The sequence below is a fragment of the Eleutherodactylus coqui genome, chromosome 4, assembly GCF_035609145.1.
Source record: "Eleutherodactylus coqui strain aEleCoq1 chromosome 4, aEleCoq1.hap1, whole genome shotgun sequence".
NCBI lineage: Eukaryota > Metazoa > Chordata > Amphibia > Anura > Eleutherodactylidae > Eleutherodactylus > Eleutherodactylus coqui.
This window is the reverse complement of record NC_089840.1, coordinates 208,130,437-208,153,764: the sequence shown is the minus strand read 5'-3', so window position 1 is coordinate 208,153,764 and position 23,328 is coordinate 208,130,437. Positions and strand designations below refer to the sequence as shown.

At 44.9% G+C, this 23,328-nt stretch overlaps 1 protein-coding gene across 2 annotated transcripts in view; it reads left to right on the top strand.

The window, feature by feature from the left end:
- The window catches only part of ANXA7 (annexin A7), a 39,188-nt gene that overhangs the window by 3,970 nt on the left and 11,890 nt on the right, over positions 1 to 23,328 (top strand). Inside the window, exons 2-9 of one of the 2 annotated variants that reach the window (XM_066600630.1) lie at positions 7,507 to 7,558; positions 10,252 to 10,411; positions 10,898 to 11,191; positions 12,615 to 12,655; positions 12,820 to 12,837; positions 15,192 to 15,297; positions 15,389 to 15,483; positions 22,621 to 22,734. In XM_066600630.1, coding sequence (XP_066456727.1) covers positions 7,508 to 7,558; positions 10,252 to 10,411; positions 10,898 to 11,191; positions 12,615 to 12,655; positions 12,820 to 12,837; positions 15,192 to 15,297; positions 15,389 to 15,483; positions 22,621 to 22,734 — 879 coding nt within the window. In that variant the 5' untranslated portion in view covers position 7,507. The remainder of the gene's footprint in view (positions 1 to 7,506; positions 7,559 to 10,251; positions 10,412 to 10,897; positions 11,192 to 12,614; positions 12,656 to 12,819; positions 12,838 to 15,191; positions 15,298 to 15,388; positions 15,484 to 22,620; positions 22,735 to 23,328) is intronic. The other variant, XM_066600631.1, reaches the window with a different exon arrangement.

The window sequence follows — 23,328 nt, the reverse complement described above, 5'->3', positions numbered from 1 at the left end:
CACGACAGATGCTGTAGGATTCAGCCAGACACAGTGGAAGTCACGTGGGCCCAGAACAGGGACCATATCAGTCTAGTGATCGTATTGTCTACCTTGCTGGGCACTGTATGGGAGGTGCATCCCAAGGAAATGTTTAAAACTTTCCCCAGAGTGGCCCTTTAAACAAGAAACCTTTGATCTGTTAGAATTCTTGTTCGCCCCGTAGATCCGACTAGCTATAGTATATTTTACTTATGGCTGCATCTGTGTAATGGGTTAACCCTTTCCAATCCAGTTCCCCTGCCACCCATACACTCCCCTGCTGTATCTTATTTCGCATTGTGGATTCCTTGGAATTACTCAATAGAAACGCATAAAAATGAGAGAGAGAGAGGCCGCCTGCAGACGGCCAGGTCGGATCCGGCAGCGAGAATTCTCGCCGCGGGACCCAACCCGAGCGCCTGCAGAGAGCAGCACGTACTCGCCTGCGCCCCGCAGTTCCGGATCTTTCATGTGCCGGCGCATGCGCAGACTGGAGCCGGCGGCCGGGTGAGTGACTTTTCTGTAGTACATGCTGCGGTTTGTTTGCTGCGCAAGATTTCGCTCGGCCAAACCACGGCCATCTGCATAGGATTGCGTTTGTTAATGCAATCCTATGCAGGCTTCCAGCGGCGGAAATCCCACGGGAAATCCTGCCAGGCCAGATAGAGATTTTTTTTTTTTTTTTTTTAAGCTATCCTAAAACCAAGTAACCATCGGCCCATGTAAACAGGCAGTGTCTCATCTGTGAACGACTGCCTGCTTGCAGTGAATGGAGGCAGGCAGCCAGAAGACCTCTCTGGTGCACTCCGGCGCCTCCATCTGGGGAAACCACAGCAGCGATAGTCATCCCATGTAAAGGTATCTGCTGTTAGGAGGCTCATGCTGTCGCCCTCTGTTGGTATCTCCAATCTTTTGCAGTGACTTCTCTACTAATTGCTCTAGATTTAATCCTCTACCACTATATAACATAAGCGTGATAATAAGCTGTAATCCTCCTCTCTGAGCATAGCCGGAGGGCCAGTCTATACCACCGACTATTCCAGTTTAGCTGGCATGTCCATCAGTCGGGTGTGCTGGATGCTGTGCCTTTATTTGTACATAGCTTGTTGTAAAGTGAAGCAATATCCTGGGTGTTGTCTTGTTGGCTAGAAGGACCAATCAATATTAAAGCTGCTGTTCAAACATCAGCATTCACAGTCCTGTTACCCATATAATACACTTGTATAATAGTATGGTGGACTATTAGACTCCTACCCAGAGTGTATGGGTTTATAGCAACAAAGTCATGGAAGAAGCAGGGCCGTGTCATGGAGGAGGGGGCATCTATGAATACAATGGGGGCTTTGCAATTAGCCTGATTAGAGCTCATTATTCTCTAAGATGGATTCTAAAATATAATTGGTTGCTAAGAGTAAATCCCTCACGCTTCTTTTGCATTTCTACTAAATTCCACAGAGGAAACTCTTTCTGTATGGCTTTTAAGGGAAAATGAGAGTGAATATTTTAGAAGCAATTTACTAAAAAAACCAACAGTTGATCGGTATCAAGATTGCAACGTTAAAATGCTTAAAGCGTGCGTTCACATGTAGCGGATCTGGTGCGAGTTTTGGTAGACTTCAACCTTTCAACAGATACGCGTCAAAATTTGCATCAGAATCTCTAAATGTACCCTAAGGTCGCTTTCACAGGGCGTGAAAATCGTGCGAGATTTGTGTGTTGCGAGATGCACAAATATGAACCCCATTCTTTTTGATGGGGTCGCTCACAAGCGATGTTTCCCTGCATGGCACCGCTATGCAATGTGATGCAGGACACAAATCGCGGCATGTTCTATCTTGTTGCTTGCTCTCATATCGCAGCCCAGCGGGGCCAGCGGCAGCAGCGCCCTACATGCTAGGTACATATAATGAGAGTTCTCCCATTGAAAACAGCCGCACCAGAGGATCCCCGCACCTCCAAAGTGATGCAAGGCTGGTTTGCCATGAAAATGCCTCACATCCAGGGAATTTCACATGGATGGCGAGCGCGATATGAGCGCACGTGTGACGTTAGCCTGAGGCCGGGCTCACACAAACATAGTTGAATTGCATCTTGCGTGCTCAATATACAGTATGCGGTGAATGGAGTCACAAAGTCTATGGACTTTCAATGCCTCCATTCACCAGGTGTTACGCACAGGAAATACGCGTGTGTAATACGGATTTGTTGCAAATTTTGGCGCAGATCTGCAGAAGACTTCACTCTTTCAATTGGAAGGGCGAAAACTGATACAGATCTGTATCAAATCCGCAATGTGTGAACGCACCCTTACGCTGCCTGTCCACGGCCGTGATGGAATATCGCTAGCGATACTCCACCACGAGGGAGGAGGGAAGAGCACTGACAGGTCTAATAGGCTCACTATGGCAAATTGCAGCATGCCGTGTTTTCAATCCAGCAAGCGATGAATCGCTATAATTCTCTGCTCCTGGATGTCGGGCTGCGCTTTCCATAGTTAGCCTATGGAGAGCTTTTCATAGCGTGATCCGTGGGCGATTTATCGCCAGTGGATCATCGCCCGTGGACAGGCAGCCCTATACAGGAAATTTCCTTTATCGCAGTATTTGGCTTCACTTCTTCATCAACTTTGTGGATTGATGAGGAGCAGACACATAGAGAGAGCACACTGTCACTCCATCCTAAAGGCCCATTTACATGGAGCGATGATCGCTCAAAAGCGTTCGTTTGAGCGATAATCGTTGCGTCTAAACGCGCGGCCATTGTGCGCTGCTGGTAAAGCGTTACATTTGAGGCAGCCTAAAAATCGTTGTGCGGTCTTATTAGAATCTCGCACTGAGTTCTCCGCGGGTGGTGCTGATAGCATTGTTTCCCTTCGGAGAACAATGGAGCTGAATGCAGATAAGAGCCCTCTGGCTATTAACTGCATTCAGCTCATGGCTTTGTTTGCACAGTAATAAGCTATTAAGTATCTGAGTAGCTACTTAATAGTTTATACAAAATGATCGCTCAAAGCTGTCACTCAAACTGTGGATTGAGTGATCATCACTCCGTGTAAATGGGCCTTAACTGTCCTTGTCACCTGATTAGTAATGTCTCTGCTGTCCTGTGACTCCGACTTACACGGTTGTGCTTTAGTTTGCCTTAGAATTTGTGAACCAAAAGACTCTTTCTATAAGGGGATTGGGTGCTAAGTGCAAATCCTTCACATGTCTGCATGGGTTTGGAGGAAGACTTGGAGAAGGAATATTTAAAGCAGTTTAATGTAAATGGGGAAAATAATGAAAGCTGTGTAAATTAGTAAAGTTAGGTGGTATCAAGATTGCAACGTTACTGGATAGAACTGTATGGGACAATTAGGAGAAGTATGTTTTAAAGGAGTTGAACAAAGATTTGAAGTTATCCCTTATCCACAGGTGGGGGTCTCGCCTCTGAACCCCCACTACTCTAAAGAACAGGATTCCCATAGGGATTCCCCCTCCTCCCCCTTCCCCATCCCACCGCAGTGACATCGCACTGAATGCTGCACTGGCTGAGCATCTGCAATCAGCACTCCATTTATTTCAATGGGGCTGATGGGAATGGCCAGCAGGTGCCACTCGGGTATCTTGGTGGCCCCATTAAAATTGAATGGAGTGCTGGTGCACTTGCATGGCCGAGGTAGCCAAGTGTCCTCCTTACTGTGGGAGTTCAAGTGAGGACGACAGGAGCCCCCTGTTCTTGAGATCTGCGTGGTTATCAGCAGTGGGACCCCCACCGATCAGCTAGCTATCCTCTGCCTTATGGATGTGGAATCACTTTGAATCTTGATACAACCCGTTAACCTTTCAGTGACTGGCCTGTTTGTAGCCTTAACAGAGCAGTTTCCTCTGTTTTTCTGTTGTCACAGTCCAAAAGTCATATGACCTTTAGCTTTCCATCAACATAGCTGTATGATGGCTTGTTTTTGGAAAGCATGAGTTGTATTTTCTTAATGGCACCATTTTGCAATATGTTGTAACTTTTTTTTTGAAGGGGAGACACACGTGGTGTCACCCCCCCCCCCCCCCCCCCCCTTCCTTCCCAGTTCACAGTACTGGGAAAACTATGATAAATTTATTCTGTGGGCTGAAAGGATTACAGCTATATCAAACTTGGCTCTTTTTCTGTTTTACTTCTTTGACACAATAAAAATTCTTTAAAAATATCATTTTACATCTCTTATTTTTCCGTTTGGAGCGCTGGTTGAGGACGTGGGAGGAGGTGTAGCTTTCATTGGTAACATTTTGGCGTGCGTACTAATAATCTGAAATCTGCTGCGAATACGCAGCTGATTTTGGGTCACAATCCGTTCCAGTGGTGCAGATTTTGACTGTTTTGGATGCAGAAACGCTTTGGAATGTTCCGCAGCATTTACACTACATGTAAACGTAAAATCTGTAGCGTCTTCCTGGAGCGTCCTCTCCCACATGTAATGAGAAGCGCTGCGATATTCTGCTGGCGGAGTCCATCACGGCCGCGGGCATGAGGCCTGAGGCAGCACTTCAGGTGGAAACTACCATTATTTACCCATGAAATGTGAGTGGAAAAAAAATACCAGAACAATTTTTGCTTGTTTCCTTTCATACAGCCACACCTATTTACAAACCGCCGTATGCAGACCATGTTTGTAGAAAACTCCATAGACCAAAGAAAATGCAGCAAAAATGAGATTCCAGTTACCAATAATGTACTATTTCTGGGCCTTTCATATTTTACTGTTGTCCTACAGTAAAGCTCTAGATCAGCACTTATTACCTTTTAGAGGCCGATGTGTCAAAACGCAAACAAATGTGACTCTTTAAAAAAAAACTTGTGTGAAACTAACCTTGGTGCCCATTCATATCTGCATATGAGGCTTCAGTCACAATTCAGTCTTTCTGTTCCATTTTTCTGGAGCAGAAATGCAGAATATATAAATTTAAAATGGAAATAAATGTTTGCTTTTTATTTTGAGTCCAAGCCAGAAGTCCAGAGGTGGATTCGGGAGGGATAGTAAATAGAAAGGAAGGACTTCTGATGGAGCCGCTTCTGGTTTGGCTCAAAAAACTGCATGAAAAACTGTCACAAAAACCTGTGTGTAAATCCAAAGTACCGTAAGTATTAATAATTAGCTCACAGCATTTATAACCCCGCTATTCCTGCTCTGCTCTGACTTTGTACCACATACAGTTTGTAACAGAGGTTCTCCCAAAAATATTTCTATATGAGGAGAAAGGTGCCATCTTTTGGAGCCAAACGCAGCTCCACCCCGGTCAGTGGCCCCGGCTCCGCAGTATGGGGCTGCAGGGATTCTATTGGGGCTCATTCACCCGGGCGTTTACACTATTCGGTTGCAAAAATATGCTGCGGATTTACATGATTGAAAATGGCTTACGCCCGTGTGCTTTGCTCGCTTCTGCCGGTTTTTGTGTGCACAAAATACACAGAAAAGTACACAGAAGAGTCCATGTATCTGGTGTGTAAATACACAGGTTTCCTGCAGATTTGCATCGGCCCATTCGCTTCCAACAGCAGATTGTGGCGCGTATTACGCACCAAAAAAGGACATGCCGCTTATTTTTTTTTCCGCCCGATCGAACATCCCGTGAAAATGTATGCTCATGTGAATGAAACAATACGCCCGTGTAAACAAGGCCATGAGTTGCAAATAGGACAACCTCATCTGCTGTCATTTAACTTGTCCCGTTTGGATTCGCTTCTCTCTTAAAGTCAGTTTGTTGTAGTTCCTGAAAAGCTAATGCAAACGTGATAGCAAAGTTGTCCATTTCGCAAAAATTGTCTATATGTCGTGGTGTGTGTGTTTTTTGTTTTTTTTTTTGTTTTTTTTTTGTTCCCCTTTTTAACTCCTCCTTCATCAGAATGTCACAAGTTTTATGTTCTATCTGGAACATTCTCTAAAATGACGCTTCCCCGTGACCAGATAGTTCTTTGGCTCCTGCTCTAAATTTTCTTATCATTTTTGGTAGTATGCCCAGATGTCTTACTAATTTCCACACTACAGTGAACTCGCCGTCTTCTTTTGCATGTTGACTATCGGACAACTGTAACGCTGGGGTCACACGGGTTGTATTCTGGGCGGAAATTTTGCAATTTTGTCACAGTGAAAAACTGTGAGATTTCCGCTGGTAAAGCACAGCTTCAAAACCCGCGGCACTCGGCCGCCAGTTTTGGAGCGGCTTCGCCGCATGCTTTTCTGTTGCGGTTGGCTCACCCATAGACGAGAGTGTGGCCACAGCTGGAAAAAAAGGAATGGACATGCTGCTTCCCGGGAATCCACGCCGCAGCGCTGGCTTCTTTGCCACGACGGATTCGCCGCCCTGTATGTGAGATTTTTGACAGCCCCCCCGCCTCCCTGCTGGTCCCTCTGTGAGCGAGCCATCTGTTGCACGGCAGCGCAGACACACAGGGACAAGTTGCTTGGCCAACATTCATCCCGTCTAAAGGGGCCTTAAATCTGCATCAAAATTTGCATGCAGATTTTCACAGCGGAATTCATGCATTGCAATCAATTAATCCTTCAGTGTAAATCTACAACATTTCAGTAGCACGTAGAGCATACTGTGGATTTCTGAACCCACAGAATAACTTCCACTGCTGAAATTCTTTTTTTTTTTTTACGCACCACAAGTGAGTGCAGTGTATTAAAACGTAATTCCCTTACATTGTACGGTACATTGTTGCCGAATTTTGCAGGAAACGGCAATAGCAAATCAGTCCTTGCTTTCCATTAGCCGAAGTATCCTTATGCTGATGCCATTTTAATGCCTTTTTTATCACTTAAAAATCCCTTTATCTTCGGAGTCTTGGAAAGTTAAAAAGTCAAAGGTTTGGCTTGCCGACTCCACAACCCTGATGGCAAGCCATAGGGGAGAACTTATAACTGGTTGTGGCGGAGAAAAGTCGTAAGTTTTGGTGTATGCTTGTTTTGTGCAAAAAATCTGCAACTTTTGTTTTTTTCTATTTATGCCGTACTCTGCTAAGCCCCACCTGCTCTAATAAAATAAGAGGAGGCGAAGCTGCTTGTGCTTGAGAAGTTTGTTATATTTTGTCAAAAAATTGCATAAATTATCTTTTTTTTTTTTTTCATGTGCACAATATTTGCCCATATAAAACCACTCAGCCCAGCGCAAGTAAGATTGGCATATAAAATGCCAGTCCAGATAAATTGCCCCCGTAGTTTTCTATTCTCAGCTCTATTTCAAACAGGGCAGACAGGGTAGTATGTACAAATGGGTTTTGTTTCGTTCCCCTCCACACAACTATTAAATAGAAAACAAAGTCTATAGCCCCTGAAGGCTTAGTGGTCCTTGACAGGTGCCATAAGTTCTGTCCCGCCATGGATAGTTCCAGCTAAAAATAGAGAGTGTGAGCAACAAACATGTCCAGAGGGTATGTGTGTGTGGGTTTCTTTTTTGCTAAACTCTCTCAGTTTTAATTACGCAATGCATTTTTCTTCCTGTCTTGCAGAATGGCATACCCATACTCTTCATCAGGGTTCCCGGGATATCCAGGCTATCCAGTAAGTACTATCACTGCCTGCATGCACAATGCTTCTGAGCCACATAAATGTTTCTGCAGATGATATTTGATACACTCCTGTGCAAATCTTTTTGCATACATCTAAAAAAAACCAAAAAAAAACTTTAGGGCGCCGTGAAATTCAATGCTATGCAAATAACGGTGTAGATAAGCACCAGCTAAACTAACCAGGCAGAATGACTTTAATGTGCTGTGTAGCATAACCACACTCGCGCAGTACTACAGTGTCTTTCTGCTTTATCATGCTTAAATTGGTGCCATGTAAAAAAAAAATACAACTTGGCTTGAAGAAAAAATAAGAGCTCTTATACGGCCTTGTTAATGGGAAAATTGAAAGTTACAGCTTTTGGAAGGGAGGATGAAAAATCTCTGGTCCTGAAGGGATTAAAAGGAAAGCATGCAAAGGTGTACATGGCATTTAACCCCTTAACGCAACATGGTGTTAGTTTATGCCCAGGCTACGGGGTACTTAACGCAACAGGATGTAAACTTGCATCGTGTGGATGGCGTGGGGTCAGAAGCTGAGCATGCGCCACCCTGCAGCCGGAGGCAGCTGTCACCAATAATGGCCTCCTGCTGCAACAGCCGTGCTACAGAAGGACAGCCCCCCCCCCCACCTTGTTACCCCCTACATGCGTAATCTATGTAGCATGTAATAAAGAAGCTGATTTTTAAGTTCATATACTTTTTGTGCTGAAAAAGCCCCCCTCGGCTTATACTCGAGTGAATACGGTGCCAACCGAGCTGCTTACCTATTCACTGGTCTTTCCCGCTCATCTGTGTGTTCCTGCAGCCTCTGTGTCTGGTCTGATGATATCGCCGGTCTTCATTTCTTCTGCACGCCGGCCGCCGCTGTGTTGTCCGTGCCGGAAGTGGTGTGTGTAGCCAGGCGACGCCCCCAATGACTGATTAGCTGCACTCACCACTCCAGCAGTGACTGCCTGGATTCACCCCTCCGGCGCTGCAGAGACTTATTCCTTGGTGGCTGCGGTGAGTGAGCTTCTGCGCCGCTGCTGCTCTGTTCCCTGAGGCGTGCAGAGCCTCCCTGGTGGTGGCACTCACATCCCGTTTCTTCCGTCGGCACGGGCCCTGAGGGAACGATGATGATGATGCAGTTTGTGGTGGGATAGAAGGGCAATAATGCAGTTTGTGGTGGGATGGAGGGGCGGCTATAATGCATTTCGTGGTGGGATGGAGGGGCGGCTATAATGCATTTTGTGGTGGGATGGAGGGGCGGTGATGATGCAGTTTATGGTGGGATGGAGTGGCGGCGATAATGCAGTTTTACCTGAGCCCCAACAGCAGCGGAGAGATAAGTATTTTTTTTATTTTTTACACATGTTGGGGATGATTTTCAGGGAAGGGCTTATATTTAAAGCCCTTCCCCAAAAATCACTGTATGCAGCCCATTGCAGCAGCGGTGGCCCCATTAAAAGCAATATTGCACGGACCTCACTTGAGTATAAACCCACCCTAGACTTATACTTGAGTCAACAAGTTTTCCCAGTTTTTGGAGGTAAAACTTGGTGCCTCGGCTTATACTCGCGTATATACGGTATATGAAGTCTGTAATGCAGCTTATTTTTTTATTTTTTTAATTTCGACGGCAGTAAGGGTTTAATAGGTTGCACGCAGCATCACTTAATTCTCCAGTACCAGAGCGGCCTTAAAATAAAGCATATTGTAGGAGTCCGAGAAGCTGAGCTCTGCGGTGCTGTTTTTGATTTTGTACACCACAAAGTTGCTGTAACTATCCCTGTACTTGCAGAATGTACATGGATGGAACAAAGTGGTCACCTGAGAATGTGTTGGCTGTTTCTGAAGCCAGTTGTTGGCATTTTCCATATGAAATCAGTTGGCGTGTTTAATGGGAAAACATTTCTGTTTTCTGTAAAAGTGAAGGAACAGAGTAAGGCTCTGTTAGTCTCTGTGCTGCGGCTTTCCCATATAAAAGAAGCCATAATGCTTTCCCAGATCGGTCGCAAAATCGGGGTGCGGCCAAGGGGTCTGTTTTTATTTTTTCTGAGAAAAATAATGCTTCATACAGCTTTATTTTCCCGCCACTTAAGACTAATGACTTACTTACTAATGCATTTTTAGAGTGTCTAGTTTAAGTTTAAACCACCTATGAGTTGGCTTAATTTACCCCAAAGATGGTGCCAAACGTATGGTGCAATTTTTTGGCTCAGTTCAGGCCACACCCCGTTTTTGGAAAAAGTATCTAAAACACATGGTAAATGTGGCGAATGACATGTATGGTGTAATTTGTGCCAGAAAACGGTCATATTCTGATTAGTAAATAAGCCCTTATGTCTGCAGTGGAGAAAAGTGCCAGTGAAACTTACACTATCCTACCAAAAGTATTTGGACACCCCTATCCGTAGCATGGACCGTGGCTCATTAGCATGTCACGTGTCCTAAACCATGCTGCATAAGATGCCAACCCTTGGAGGTGTCAGCCATAGTTTGACTATATGTAAAGATGTTGGAGGATGGCCAGATGATTGGGCCCTCACACACAGTCTGTCAGATGACTGAGAATCGGGCACCAAAACTGCTTGGTTTCACTGTAATTGCTGCAGTCTCAGTGCGGTTCTTGGCTGCGGTTAACATGTGTAGCCCAGAACTGGTAGGTTCTTCTTTTTAATTCTTACTTTGAATCTCTCTCCACAGGGAGGTGATCCTGCGTATCCCCCGGCTGGGCAACAGGCATTTCCTGGTGGACAGTATCCTGGTGGCGCCTACCCACCAGCAGCTGGAGGAGGATACCCTGCAGCAGGTGGTTTCCCAGCACCTGGTGGCTACCCTGGTGCAGTGCCATCCTATCCTGGAGGCAAGTTTTTAATTTTACCATCAACTGTTTTTTGTCAATATTCCTTTTTGTATTTACTAATGACCATCATAAATTGATGATTTTCAATATGATCTATTTGGACTGTGCTAAATGCATGTAGTTCTATCTAGTTACTCTAATGGCTTTCTGTAGGTTGACACTTCACACAAGTTTTTTTTTTTAGCCCTTAATAGAATCGTAAGCAGCAGGTTTCAAGAATGCAGTTTTGTAATTATCGCATCTAAATTGTATTTCTAGCTTGGCACAGAAATTGTAGGCTTTAGTTGATTAAGTTTGCAGATCCACAAAGTTGTGATTTGAACATCTCTCTCAATTGGCTTCTCTCTCTAATGAAGCTCTACTTGCTTAGACTCTGAAATACTAGTTGAATGCTGTTTACTCTGAATATCTGTCTGTTTCCTTAAGGTTGTTTTTATTCTGTTCTACGTTGTTCAAAGAACATTACTTTTTGTACCCCCCCCCCAGCTCCTGGATATGGAGCGCCAGGTCAAGGATCGGGTTATGGAGCACCAGGTCAAGGTTCAGGATATGGAGCCCCTCCCGGTGCCCCAGGCTATGGAGCCCCACAAGGTGTTCCTGGGTATGGTGCGCCTGGTTTTGGGGCTCCTGCTGGAGGATATGGAGCTCCAGCTGCTGGGGGATATGGAGCTCCTGCTGCTGGAGGATATGGAGCACCTCCAGGTGGTGCACCAGGCTATGGAGGATACCAACAGCCATCTACTCAGAATTACGGAGCTGGAGGACCAGGTCAAGCACAAGGTTGGTGGATTTTTACAAAGACTAGAAGACTTGTAAAACAAGTCCAGATCCCACTGTATATACCTTCAGTACACCATTCGATATATTGGTAAAGCCTGTCGAAGCGCCATATTGCTTGTAAAGGGTTGTGTAATATTACAGTTAGTGCTATACAACTGTAAATTGCCGTCTTGGTATTTAATGCTGGAGCATTAATGGCATTGCTGTTAAACGCCATTTATACAGTGATCAGCAAGGGAGAGACAATATCAGCAGACTCTGCCTAATCTCGTTTTTGTTGACTTGTCCAATGAATAAATGGCATCTTTCACACTTAAAGGGGTTGTCCCGTGGCAGCAAGTGGGGTTATACACTTCTGTATGGCCATATTAATGCACTTTGTAATATACATCGTGCATTAAATATGAGCCATACAGAAGTTATATACTCACCTTCCCTGCGCTGGCGTCCCCGTCTCCATGGTGCCATCTAATTTCAGCGTCTAATCGCCCGATTAGACGCACTTGCGCAGAAGGGTCTTCTCCCTTCTGGTCGGTCCGGGCATGAGCGGCGTTCTGGCTCCGCCTCTTCTACACGTCATCGCGTAGCTCCGCCCCGTCACGTGTGCCAATTCCAGCCTCCTGATTGGCTGGAATCGGCACACGTGACGGGGCGGAGCTACACGGTGCTGCGTAGAAGGGGGCGGAGCCAGAACACCGCTCGTGCCCGGACCGGCCAGAAGGGAGAAGACCCTTCTGCGCAAGTGCGTCTAATCGGGCGATTAGACGCTGAAATTAGACGGCACCATGGAGATGGGGACGCCAACGCAGGGAAGGTGAGTATAGAACTTCTGTATGGCTCATATTTAATGCACGATGTATATTACAAAGTGCATTAATATGGCCATACAGAAGTGTATAACCCCACTTGCTGCCGCGGGACAACCCCTTTAATGTAAAAAGAAAAAAACATGCCTTCCTGCTATTCCCAAAGTCACCGGTGGCATGGGAATAATGCAGAATTTAAACTGTATTACAATTTTGTTAAAGCCCCTATTTTAAGGTGTCTGCAAACCCCCTTTTAACAGGCTTAGTTTTTGTGGTAAATGATACTGACTGTAGGACTCTTATGATAAAATCCATGAAGCCAGAGCCGCCCATGTAAATGATACAGAAGGTTTCCCAGCTAAGGAGTCTGCCTGATCATGAATAATTTACAACCTCACCTGGCCAGAGCTACATGACAGGTAAAAGGAGGACAAAACTGGTCAGACTGGCGTAGGTTGTGCTACTTGAATATTATGATCTGTAGATTTTTGATGGGCTATACAACGAATCCACAAGTATTATCCTCCTCTTATGTATATATTGTCATTTGATTAGTAGAGATGCTTACTTGGGGTGTGTTTGGCTCTGATTTTGGGTGTATTGGGCTTGTTTTCTAGGTGGATATCCCTCAGGACCGGCGCCCGGACAGCAGCCTCTGGTGTGTATTTACCTAGTTTTAATATTTAAGGATGTCAGATCTCAGAAAACTTTGCAAATATATGAAAGATTGTGGATTATAGCAGAATATATGTTTGTCAAATGCCTGACTATACCGTTACAATTAATAACTGTAGATAACTCCTTTTATATTGCATATTATAGGTTAGTGTTGAGCATCAGGTATGTGATGCATTGCTGCTTATGGCTTTGTATTTAAGCACAAAATGCATGTACTGCCCACATTAACACAATTAACTAGATGTGAGGATGACTGCTTCACTTTTTTTTCGTATTAAGGAATAATTGCATTTTGTTTGTAAGTTTTCCCTAGCCTTATAATGCCTGTAAATGAGCTGCAATATGCAAAACCCAATGAAATCCATTTATTTGTTGCCACCCCTAATTTTCCTTGTATTTCCTTCATTGTTTTCCTAATTACTCTGTGCTGTTATGCCCTATTTGGGGTAGACCCTGTTGGAGCAAGGTGACTGCATGCGTGTGTACTTTTAAAATAAAAAAAAAAAGTTTAAAGAATACAGCTGCATGTTTGTTCCAAAAAGCATTTGTGTGGTTCACATCTTACATAGACAATGTGTCTGTGTTCATGATTTTGTTCACATGTTGTATTATCATACATGTCTAAAAAATCTCTAGCACTAGTATTTGGATTACAAAAACTGTTTGATCAGTAATCTTAAGGCTACATTCACAATGGCAAGCACGATATCGGGCTGAGAAACCCGGGCCGATATTGCGCACGTCAACGTGGTTTTTTTTTTGTTTTTTTTCCCTCCAGATACAAGACCTTTTTTTAATGCAAAACGCCTCGCATCATTTCTCTGAAATTCCAATCCTCCAGCACTTGTTTCATGTCCTTCGGCGGACCAGCAAGTGCTTCCCATTGATTGTAATGGGATTGGCAAATGGAACCGCATGCGTTGTGTTTTAACTGCCCCATTAAAAACAATAAGCGATGCGTTCCAAGAGATGCAAAAAAAAAAAAATAGGACATGCAGCGATGGTTTTTTTTTTTTTTTTTTTTTTTTTTTACCTTGCAGAAAAAAATCATTCATGTGTATGAATACATTCAAAAGAATGGAGTTCACATTCACGCGTCTCGCAATGCACGAAATTTGCAAGAAATTCACGCTCATGTGAATGTAGCCTAACTGCGGGTACTTTTTATTTATTTTTTTAACCGGAAATCACTACTACCCCTGTATGTATATGTCATACACAGCTGTCAATCACTGATGGGACCGCCCACTGAACTGTTCAGCTCAGAATGAGCAGAGCTCTACAGGGGGAGGACATAAAATATGGAAATGCCATACAAAATGCATGGCTTAATTTACATGGGATTATGAATCACATTTCACAAGACTACAAGTAAATTTGAACTATATCCATAAGACATGTAGAGACCGATTTAAGTGGAGGTAATATGATACAGATGCAGAAGTGAACGTCCGCCTGAGCAGCAAGATTCCATTGGCCAGGGGTTTCCATATTTTTGTCCACCCCCTGTAAATGAATAGGACACAAGTTATACAGAATGTTTCCCAATAAACTATATATCCCTCTGCTCTGCTCCTCCTGCTCTATAACACCGTGCCAGCAGTTTGGACAGCAAGTTCGAGCTGATGGATTCCCTTTAATTTTTGGTCCAGAGCACGCTGACCTTTATCTGTTACTGTTGTGTAGTGGAAGTGGGTGTCAACGTCTCTGTAAAGTTAGACACAGGTAGGGTATGTTCACACAGCAGAATTCATTGCCACATTTTCCACAAGCTTTAAAAACCACGTCAGTCTGCGGCTTTCTGACGCAGTTCTTGATGAGGACCCATACTCTGTTTTAGCCCTGTCAATGGAAAAAAGACATGTCACTATTTGATGCGGAAACGCGTCACAATTCTGTATGCAGATTTTGCACTTTGGGGTTAAATCTGTACACGGACCTGTGGAAAATTCTGCCATCTGAACATACACAGTCTTGGCCACGGTTTTCGGGGTCTTTCTCTGTTTTTGCTGCGGGTCCACATGTTGATTTTAGCCCTGTCAATGAAAAAAATCCAAGTGGAACTCTGACGCAGAATATCGTGTTTCATGTCCCTTCTTGGTGTGATAATGCTTTAGAATTCCGCACGTGGATTTTGTCCATTGACAGGTGTAAATCCAAACGTGGATCCACAGCAAAAAGACCTGGATATTCCATCACTTTTTAGAGGCTGGATTCACAAGGAAGAGCTTTGACGAATTCTGCCTTGTGAACTTACTTGTAGTGTCCAATTCAGGAGCGTACACTCGTACTGTAGTTTGTGTGTCCATTTGGGATGTTTGTAGTTTGTTACCCATAGAGTCCACATTTGCCTGCTGGATGTGTGTCTTGGTCTGGTTGTTCCAATTCTTCATCACAGTGCATATGGGACATGTCATAAATAGTTTCAGATGCAAAAAATACTTGTATTTTCATCAGTTCTGTATTTATCACTAGATTGTATTTCCTCCTATAATGTTTTGGTGATGGTTTTCCAGCCTTTTGCTTCTGCAATGACTGCCACTCAGGGAACTATCAGAGCTGCCGCAAATTTTGATGCCTTAGCTGATGCCGAAAAGCTGAGAAAGGCGATGAAGGGATTTGGTATGGATTTTAACTTATTTTCTGTAGAACCCTGCATGTGTCTGAGTAACCCCATCACTATATATGATTTTGTCTTGTGCCTCTTACACAGGAACTGATGAACAAGCCGTAATTGATGTTGTTTCTAACCGTTCTAATGATCAAAGGCAGAAGATTAAGGCGGCATTTAAAACCGCTTATGGAAAGGTAAGTTTACCAGTAAGGTGTGGGCTTCCGTTATCCACTGCAAGTATGAGGGTTCTGCACAAGTCTGTACTACTCAGCTCTCTATTAGAGATGTATGGTGGTTCTGCTCATCCTGAACAATATTGGAATACATTTGGGAAAGAATCGGTAAGAAAATTTGCTTAGGCAATTTCTACGCAAACAATGCAGCAATCATGTTGGTTAGTGCACCTGCTCCGGAGTACACAGCTTTAGTGCGGTGTTAAAGGACTCTTCAGAGTTTAAAAAGAAAAACTTTGTATAGGTAGAGAATGGGTTAAAAAAAATTGCATCGGCCATACTCTCTTCTGAGGTCTTCTCCCACTCCAGCACCCCTGCCGCTCTAGTCCCAGGAGATGGTAAGCATGCGGACGCCTGTGTTTGACCACTGTAGCTGCTTTTAGTACTAGAACTGCCAGGGCTTCTGCACTGGATCTGGAGGGAACTTCTGCATGGTGAGTGAAGCTTATTTTTTTTATTATTTTAACCCCATTTAATCCGGATTTGCTGAGCTCTGTCACTGGCTGCAACAGCCTGTGACGTTCCATACGTAGGATGATGCGGCCTGCATACAATACATCAGTGTGGCAACACAGAGCTTTCGGCGAGGGATAAGTGGGGAGCTGAGAGAGGCTGGGAATGAGCTTGTTTGTTTTTTATTTTCTACTGTGGAAAAACAAGAGCCAAAATACCAAAATATCTTCCCCCTCATAACATCTTATAATGACCAAGCAAGCTGCTATTTTGTTTTTTCAAAGAGACTGCTTGCCCTAATACCCCCAAAAGCCCAGGGCCCAAAATAACAAAGCAGCAACAGCAGCGAGTCTCCTGCCCAGATGGTAGGCAAGCAGTCTTTGGATAGCCACTTTATATAAAACGATATATTCACAGAACAGAGCTACGTGTAGAACAGCCGTTATACACAATTTTACCTGAATATCAGCACTCTGTGGCAACCGGCATATTTCTATAGCAGCATCATGGATCGAGAACAATCACTGATGGGTATTAGTCTGGTCACGCTCTGTAGTGACTTAAATTGACACACGTTTATCACTCTAATACTAATCCAAATACACAGGACCGCTTTGCCCTGGGCGGTTTCATTGTGTATTTTTGGACATTTCTTCAATACTGGCTTGTAGCCTAAATTGGTGAAGTATATTTGTTTGTGGTCTTTTCATGTTGGTCCCAAATATAGGATTTTTAATCATTAAATCAATAAAGGTTACGTTTTAGGGGTCCCACCCAGTGATTACTTAATTCCCCCTGGGGCCTTTCCGCTTCAGTGACTACAGAACACCCATACTAGGTTAAACCCGTAGAGCTGTAAAGAGGTGTGTATGCAGGTTTAAAGCTCTTTAGCCATAAAAAGGCATATTGGCTGTTTGTTTTTTTTTGTTCTAAAATAACTTGCCTAATTTTGTGATTATGATATTCTGGAAATGGTGGTATAATAGTAATTGGTTGAATCAAATGGCTAAGTGACTTGTACACTATGAGGAGTCTTCTGAAATAGTTTTTCCTTTAGGCAGTCTATGGCAGGGTTCCCCAACTCCAGTCCTCAGGGACCACCAACAGGTCAGGTTTTCAGGATTTCCTTAGTATTGCACAGGTGATGTAATTATTGTCGGTGCCTCAGACATTGCCACAGGTGTTCTTACCATAGGATATCCTGAAAACATGACCTGTTGGTGGTCCCTGAGGACTGGAGTTGGGGACCCCTGGTCTATGGCACCCAATCATAGCTCAGCTTTCATTCCTCATACAGCTCTTGAAACATGGAAGCTGCTGCAGGATTTGTTGCTGTGCGCAGTTTTCCTCTTGGCAGATTTATTGAACAACCTAGGAGTCTATTACAACCTGACAGTTAGCCCTTGTATGGAAGTAAATCTGCAGCGCGCCACCTGCTGTCTGACGTTAGTATTTTACATATGGTTGTTCATTATCAGTCAACAACTGCGTTCTGCGGGAAATATTTGACCTTTAATTGAGCTAGTAACTGTAGGCCTGGAGATATGTTAAGTGTATTTTTATACTTGATCAAACTTCACAGTGTCATTAGTGCGGTTATGAGCGTGAGTCCAACCTAAGGCTACAGAGACTTTGTAGTGTTATTCATTGACTTTTAACTAGTGAGTGATGGCTGCTGTCAACAAGATTTTATACAGCTCAATGTATTCCTTTTGGACGGCTGCAGTAGCTCAATAGTTAATCAATCTGTAAGGCCCAATGTCCACTTGCATGCACGGATTCCACTACTGCATCCAGCCGTGCCTGCAGACATGGGGAGAAAAAAACCTTTTCTTACCTATCCAGCTCCAGCACAGATTTCCTCTGTGCCATCCGGATCTTCTTTCTTCAGCACAGCAAATACGTCCGGACTTGCTGGCGGTGTGCCGGATGCCACGCAGTGTTTTTTTTCTTTTTTTGTTTGTTTGTTTTTTTTAAATCTTGTTTCCCGCGGATCTGCTGCACGTCCACAGTGACCGCTGTGGCTGTGCCATGGATAGGATGGCTTCGATTGACTTCAATTGAAGCTGTCCTGCGGGATCTGCAGAATAATGGAACATGCTGCGATTCCATCAAGCGCGTGCAATCCGCACGCTGAGGGGGGGAAAAAAAAAATCACAACCGCATGTTTTAAGTTGCCCTGCGTATGCTAATGCATCCCTATGGGCGACTAGAGCTGCGGATCTCCCACACAGGAGGCATGCGCGGATTTTATAATTAAAATTCGCCTGTGGACATTGGGCCTAAGGCCTCATGTCCACGGGCGGATTGGACCCCGCATGCGGGATTCCTGCAACTGAGTTCAACCCGATGCCCGGCCGGTGACCACTGCGTTTCCGCCTGCACATGGGCTGATTGGACCCTGCATGCGGGATTCCTGGAGCAGAGTTCGACCCGGTGCCAGGCCTGCTTACTTGTCCGTCATCTTCTCCTATTTCTCCTGTGCTGCCATTGTGCCTGGCGACACATGCAAAGTACAGGGGACGCCGTTGCTATGGCGATGATGCGGCCTTGTCTGCTGCTTATGTGCCGGAGCATGCGCAGTTGAGAGGACGCAGCTCCGTTGCCATAGTGATAATGCGGCTTCTGTGTCCTGATGAATGCGGAATGGTCGTGGCATGGGCGACTTCCATTGAATTCAATGGAAGCTCTCCATGCGTAGCCCACAGCAAATCGCAGCATTCTTTCCTGCAAATGGAAAATCGCAATCTATTTTTGCTGGTGGGAAGGAATCGCGTTTTTTCCATGGCATGCTCCGGATTTTGCAATGCAAATCCGCCCGTGGACAGGAGGCTTTAGTCGAGAGAGACTGGGAGATGTCAGCCAAAGGGTGAGCATTTAAGTGCTCATATAAATGTCTTGGCGTTTTTTTTTTGTTTTTTTTAGCTGCGTTTTTGAACCGCAGAGGGACGCATGCATTCTCACAGACCACACCCTATTTCTTTTTCTTATTTTTTTGCTGCAGTTCAAAAACAACCAAAATTGCAGAGTGTGAAAGAAGTCTTAGCAGTCAATTGGGTGTTCGCTCGTTCATCGGCTGATCGCTGCCCTGTTTTACATAAGGCATTGATCTGGTGAATGAGTGCTCTAACAAATGCTCATTCGCTATCCTTGTCTTCTGTAAAATGTTTAGAAGGTCTTAGGCCTCCCTCACAAAGACATTGATTACCGCAATTAGTGGATTTTTTTTTTTTTTTTTTGCATTTAGGCTGTTCTATTTTAGGGCATTTAGCGCTCCTCATCAATGAGGCCGAAAACTAAAACGGAATGCGGCAAAGTGCTGCGATTTAAATTGCAACACCTTCAGCAACGCCTGTGTGAGAGAGGCCTCGGTATGGCTCCAACCATAGGTGTTTCAGCTCTCTTGACAGGTCTGATTTAAGTAATTGCTTGCACTCCCCATAAAATGTAAATTTGGGATAATTTATATTAATGAGATTCTGTATACTTCTTGACATGTCAGACTGTGTAGGGACACTCCCAGTTGTCAATGTGAAATCATTTACACATTTCCAGGAGGAATGACACCATGCAGAGTTCTAAGAAAGGATGATCCAGCACTGTAATTATATGGGTAGCAAATTATTTACCAAAGCTGATGTGTCAGGGGAGTCGGCAGTTCCTCAAAGATAAGTTTTGGGGTGTGTTCACACATAGTAGAAGTCCTGCGAATTTCCTGCAGCATTTCTGCTTTAAACACCACACCATTTGGTGCGGATTTTGACTCTCATTCAGTTGCGGATTCACAGCTGATTTCATCCTCCAAATAACTGTGCTCCTCTCACCTCTAAATACTGAGTGCTCACTGTCAGCACCAAGAGCACAGCAAACAGTCACCCAGTCACCGTTACTGAGCGCCCGCTATCTTTCCTAGGTAACGGGCAGCCCACTTCCGCCCACCTGACCTGCGGCGCTCAGTAGCGCATGCGGTGTGTGCTGCAATCTGTATTTGGATGGTGAGGGTGATGTGGGGCGGTATTTACGGCCCCATATTACTCTTGCCCGTGTGAAACTAGCCCAATACTGCATTTGTAGCTCATGCCAAACTCTAGGTACATTGTAATCACAACAGTCTCGCACTAAAAACATCTTCTTTATGTGTGGATTATGAAATGTTTCAGATATTTCCATTTTGCTCCCTCTTGGAACATACAAGTTCTAATTATCCACATAGAAATTACAGAGTTGCTGCCTCCACACAACAGGCAGCACAGTTAAAGGGGTTGTCCAGTTGTAAACTATTGATTATGCTCAGAATAAGTTATCGATAGTAGATTTAGTAGAGAGGGAGGTGGAGCAAATCCAGGTACGTGCCTGAGGCAAGAGATTTAAGTGGGAGTGAAATTAAGGTGCTGCCAGGTAAATGCCTCACCTGGCAGGGGCATGAGAAACGATTTAGAAGACCAGATAAAAGCCGGGTACAAGGCATAAACTTCCAAAGAAATGTTCTTATAACAGGTGACGTTGCCTTGGACTCCCTGCTGATCAGTGGTTTTCCAGGCTTATTTGAATTCTCTAGGAAGCAGACAGCTCCGTTCTTGCTGTATTGGGCAGGCTTGGTATTACAGGCCAAGTTCCCATTTATTTCAATGAGAACTTGGCCTGCAATACCAAGTCTCGCCACTACAGTAAGAACGGAGCTGTCTGCTTCATAGAGAATTCAGTTCAACACATGAGTGCATCGGCCTCACAAACAGTTGATCGGCAGTGGTCCTTGACAACAGACCCCCGTCAATCTACTATTGAGGACTAATTCTGAGAATAGGCCATCAATAGTTTACAACCACACATCCTATTTAAGGTTATCTAACAATGTTGTGTATGCCTGTATTATGTTAAACTGTGTGTATGCGCCCTTGGGTAGCTTTAGTGAGCCAGTTCTCTATATATTGTAGGCAGTTAAAGGGTGAAGCTGTGGATGGAGTATATCTCCCTCCCAGGCTCTTAGTCTGGACAGGGTGGAGATCCAGTCCATAGCTTCACCCTGGTTCTCAACTCAGCTGTAGGCACTGACCCCGTTACTGGGGCATAAAAAGCTTCAGGTGTTTAGAGTCAGTGTCTGTCAAGCTGAGGAGGGAGCAACACCTCACTGCATGGACCTGAGCACCCTGCGTGGTGCACCTGTTTTGAGAGGACTTCTCTATTTTGCTTTGCTTGGACTTTACCTTAAAATAAAAGTTAAGCAAGTTTTATTCACTTTCTGGTCCAGTGTGTCTTTGCTGCCCCCACCCCCTGGAGGGCTTTCTTACAATATGTAATGTTTATAGGCCAAAGTCACTGTGTAGAATTCACAGTGGGCTTACAGATCCTTAAGAGACTGGGATTAACAGAGAGGATCTAAAACTTTTATTTGTGTATCTAATTAAAAACCTGAGCAGATAAATCTCACAGAACTATGGATGGCATCAAATAATGTGATGGTATGCCACCTCAAGGGACTCAACGGCCTGGATCCTAAAAACTAGATGGTGGCCTTAGGTTCCTACGGTACTAAACACTAGTGTAGACAGGCTTATCTGAAAGAATGCAGATCAGTGGGAGGTGAACCGTCACTGTCACCCCTCTCACTGAAGACCCATCCGTTTTCCAAGGTCGTACCCAGCGCTTAAGGGTGCGTTCACACGAACGTATATCGGCTCGGTTTTCACGCCGAGCCGATATACGTTGTGTGTAACAGCAATGACATAGTGCAGCTTTCGTTCAGCCGTCGCTCATCTTTGTCTTTCAGCGTACTATTCATTAAGATAGGTTCATCACGGGAAATCGTGGTGACATGTGCTCCCAGCCGCGGAATATCGCTCGCGATATTCGGTCCCGACCATGGGCACTCAGCTTTAGGGTGCGTTCACACGAATGTATATCGGCTCGGTTTTCACTCCGAGCCGATATACGTTGTCATGTGCAAGGGGGGGGGGGAGGCTGGAAGAGCCCAGGAGCAGAAACTCAGCTCCCGCCCCCTCTCTGCCTCCTCTCCACCCCTCTGCACTATTTGCAATGGGAAGAGGCGGGACGGGGCTAATTACCGGAACTTAGCCCGCCCCCGTTTCGCCTCCTCTCATTGCAAATAGTGCAGAGGGGCGGAGAGTAGGCAGAGGGGGCGGGAGCTGAGTTTCTGCTCCTGGGCTCTTCCAGCCTCTCCCCCCCCCCCCCCCCCCCCCTCCCCCCCCTGCACATGACAACGTATATCGGCTCGGCGTGAAAACCGAGCCGATATACATTCGTGTGAACGCACCCTAAAGCTGAGTGCCCATGGTCGGGACCGAATATCGCGAGCGATATTCCGCGGCTGGGAGCACTTATGTCACCACGATTTCCCGTGATGAACCTATTTTAATGAATAGTACGCTGAAAGACAAAGATGAGCGACGGCTGAACGAAAGCTGCACTATGTCATTGCTGTTACACACAACGATTATCGCTCAAAAGATGACTTTTGAACGAATTTTGAGCAATAATCGTTGTCTAAATGGGCCTTAGTACATGTTTTTAATTAGACACACAAATACGTTAAGTTTCAAAGTCACTGTGTAGATGCAATGATATGTGCTTGGTTGAAGTGTCTGAACATTCAGTTGTGATTTATGTTCATTGTTCTTGTTTTTCCAGGATTTAATTAAAGATTTGAAGTCTGAACTGAGCGGCAATGTTGAAGACCTCATCATCGCACTCTTTATGCCTCCAACTTATTATGATGCTTATTGCTTGTACCATGCCATGAAGGTAACATTACTTCTTGAAAAACAATAGACTTGTAAAAGTGTCTCAAACATTATGGTGCTCTATCAAGAATATCATTGCTTATGTCACAATGTACACGGCAGAATTTCTAGGACACCACCTTATGTGAGAAAGGGTTAGGACTCTGGATCTGATCTGCCTTCACAAACTCTACACAAGGTTTCTGATCCAGACAGACCTTTAGGCCTCATGTCCACGGGGAAAATCAGATCCGCTGCAGATTCTACATGTAGAATCTGCAGCGGGTCCCTCCTGCCCCGCGGACATGAGCGCTGAAAATAGCAATTTAAAAGCATTTACCTATCCGTAGCGGGCGGCGAAGCTCTGCTCTTCCTCACGGCCGAATCTTCATTTTCGGCCGGCGGATGAATTCCTGACGCCGGCGGCACGTCGTCGACATGCCGCGCGCATGCACCGGGCACATCCGCCGAGCCGAAGCAAGGGAGATGCGGCCGTGAGGAAGAGCAGAGCTTCGCGGCCCGCTGCGGGTGAGTAAATGCTTTAAATTCCTATTTTAGGTCTCCCGCGGATCCGGACGGCTTCCATAGGCTTCAATAGAAGCCCGCGGGAGCCGTC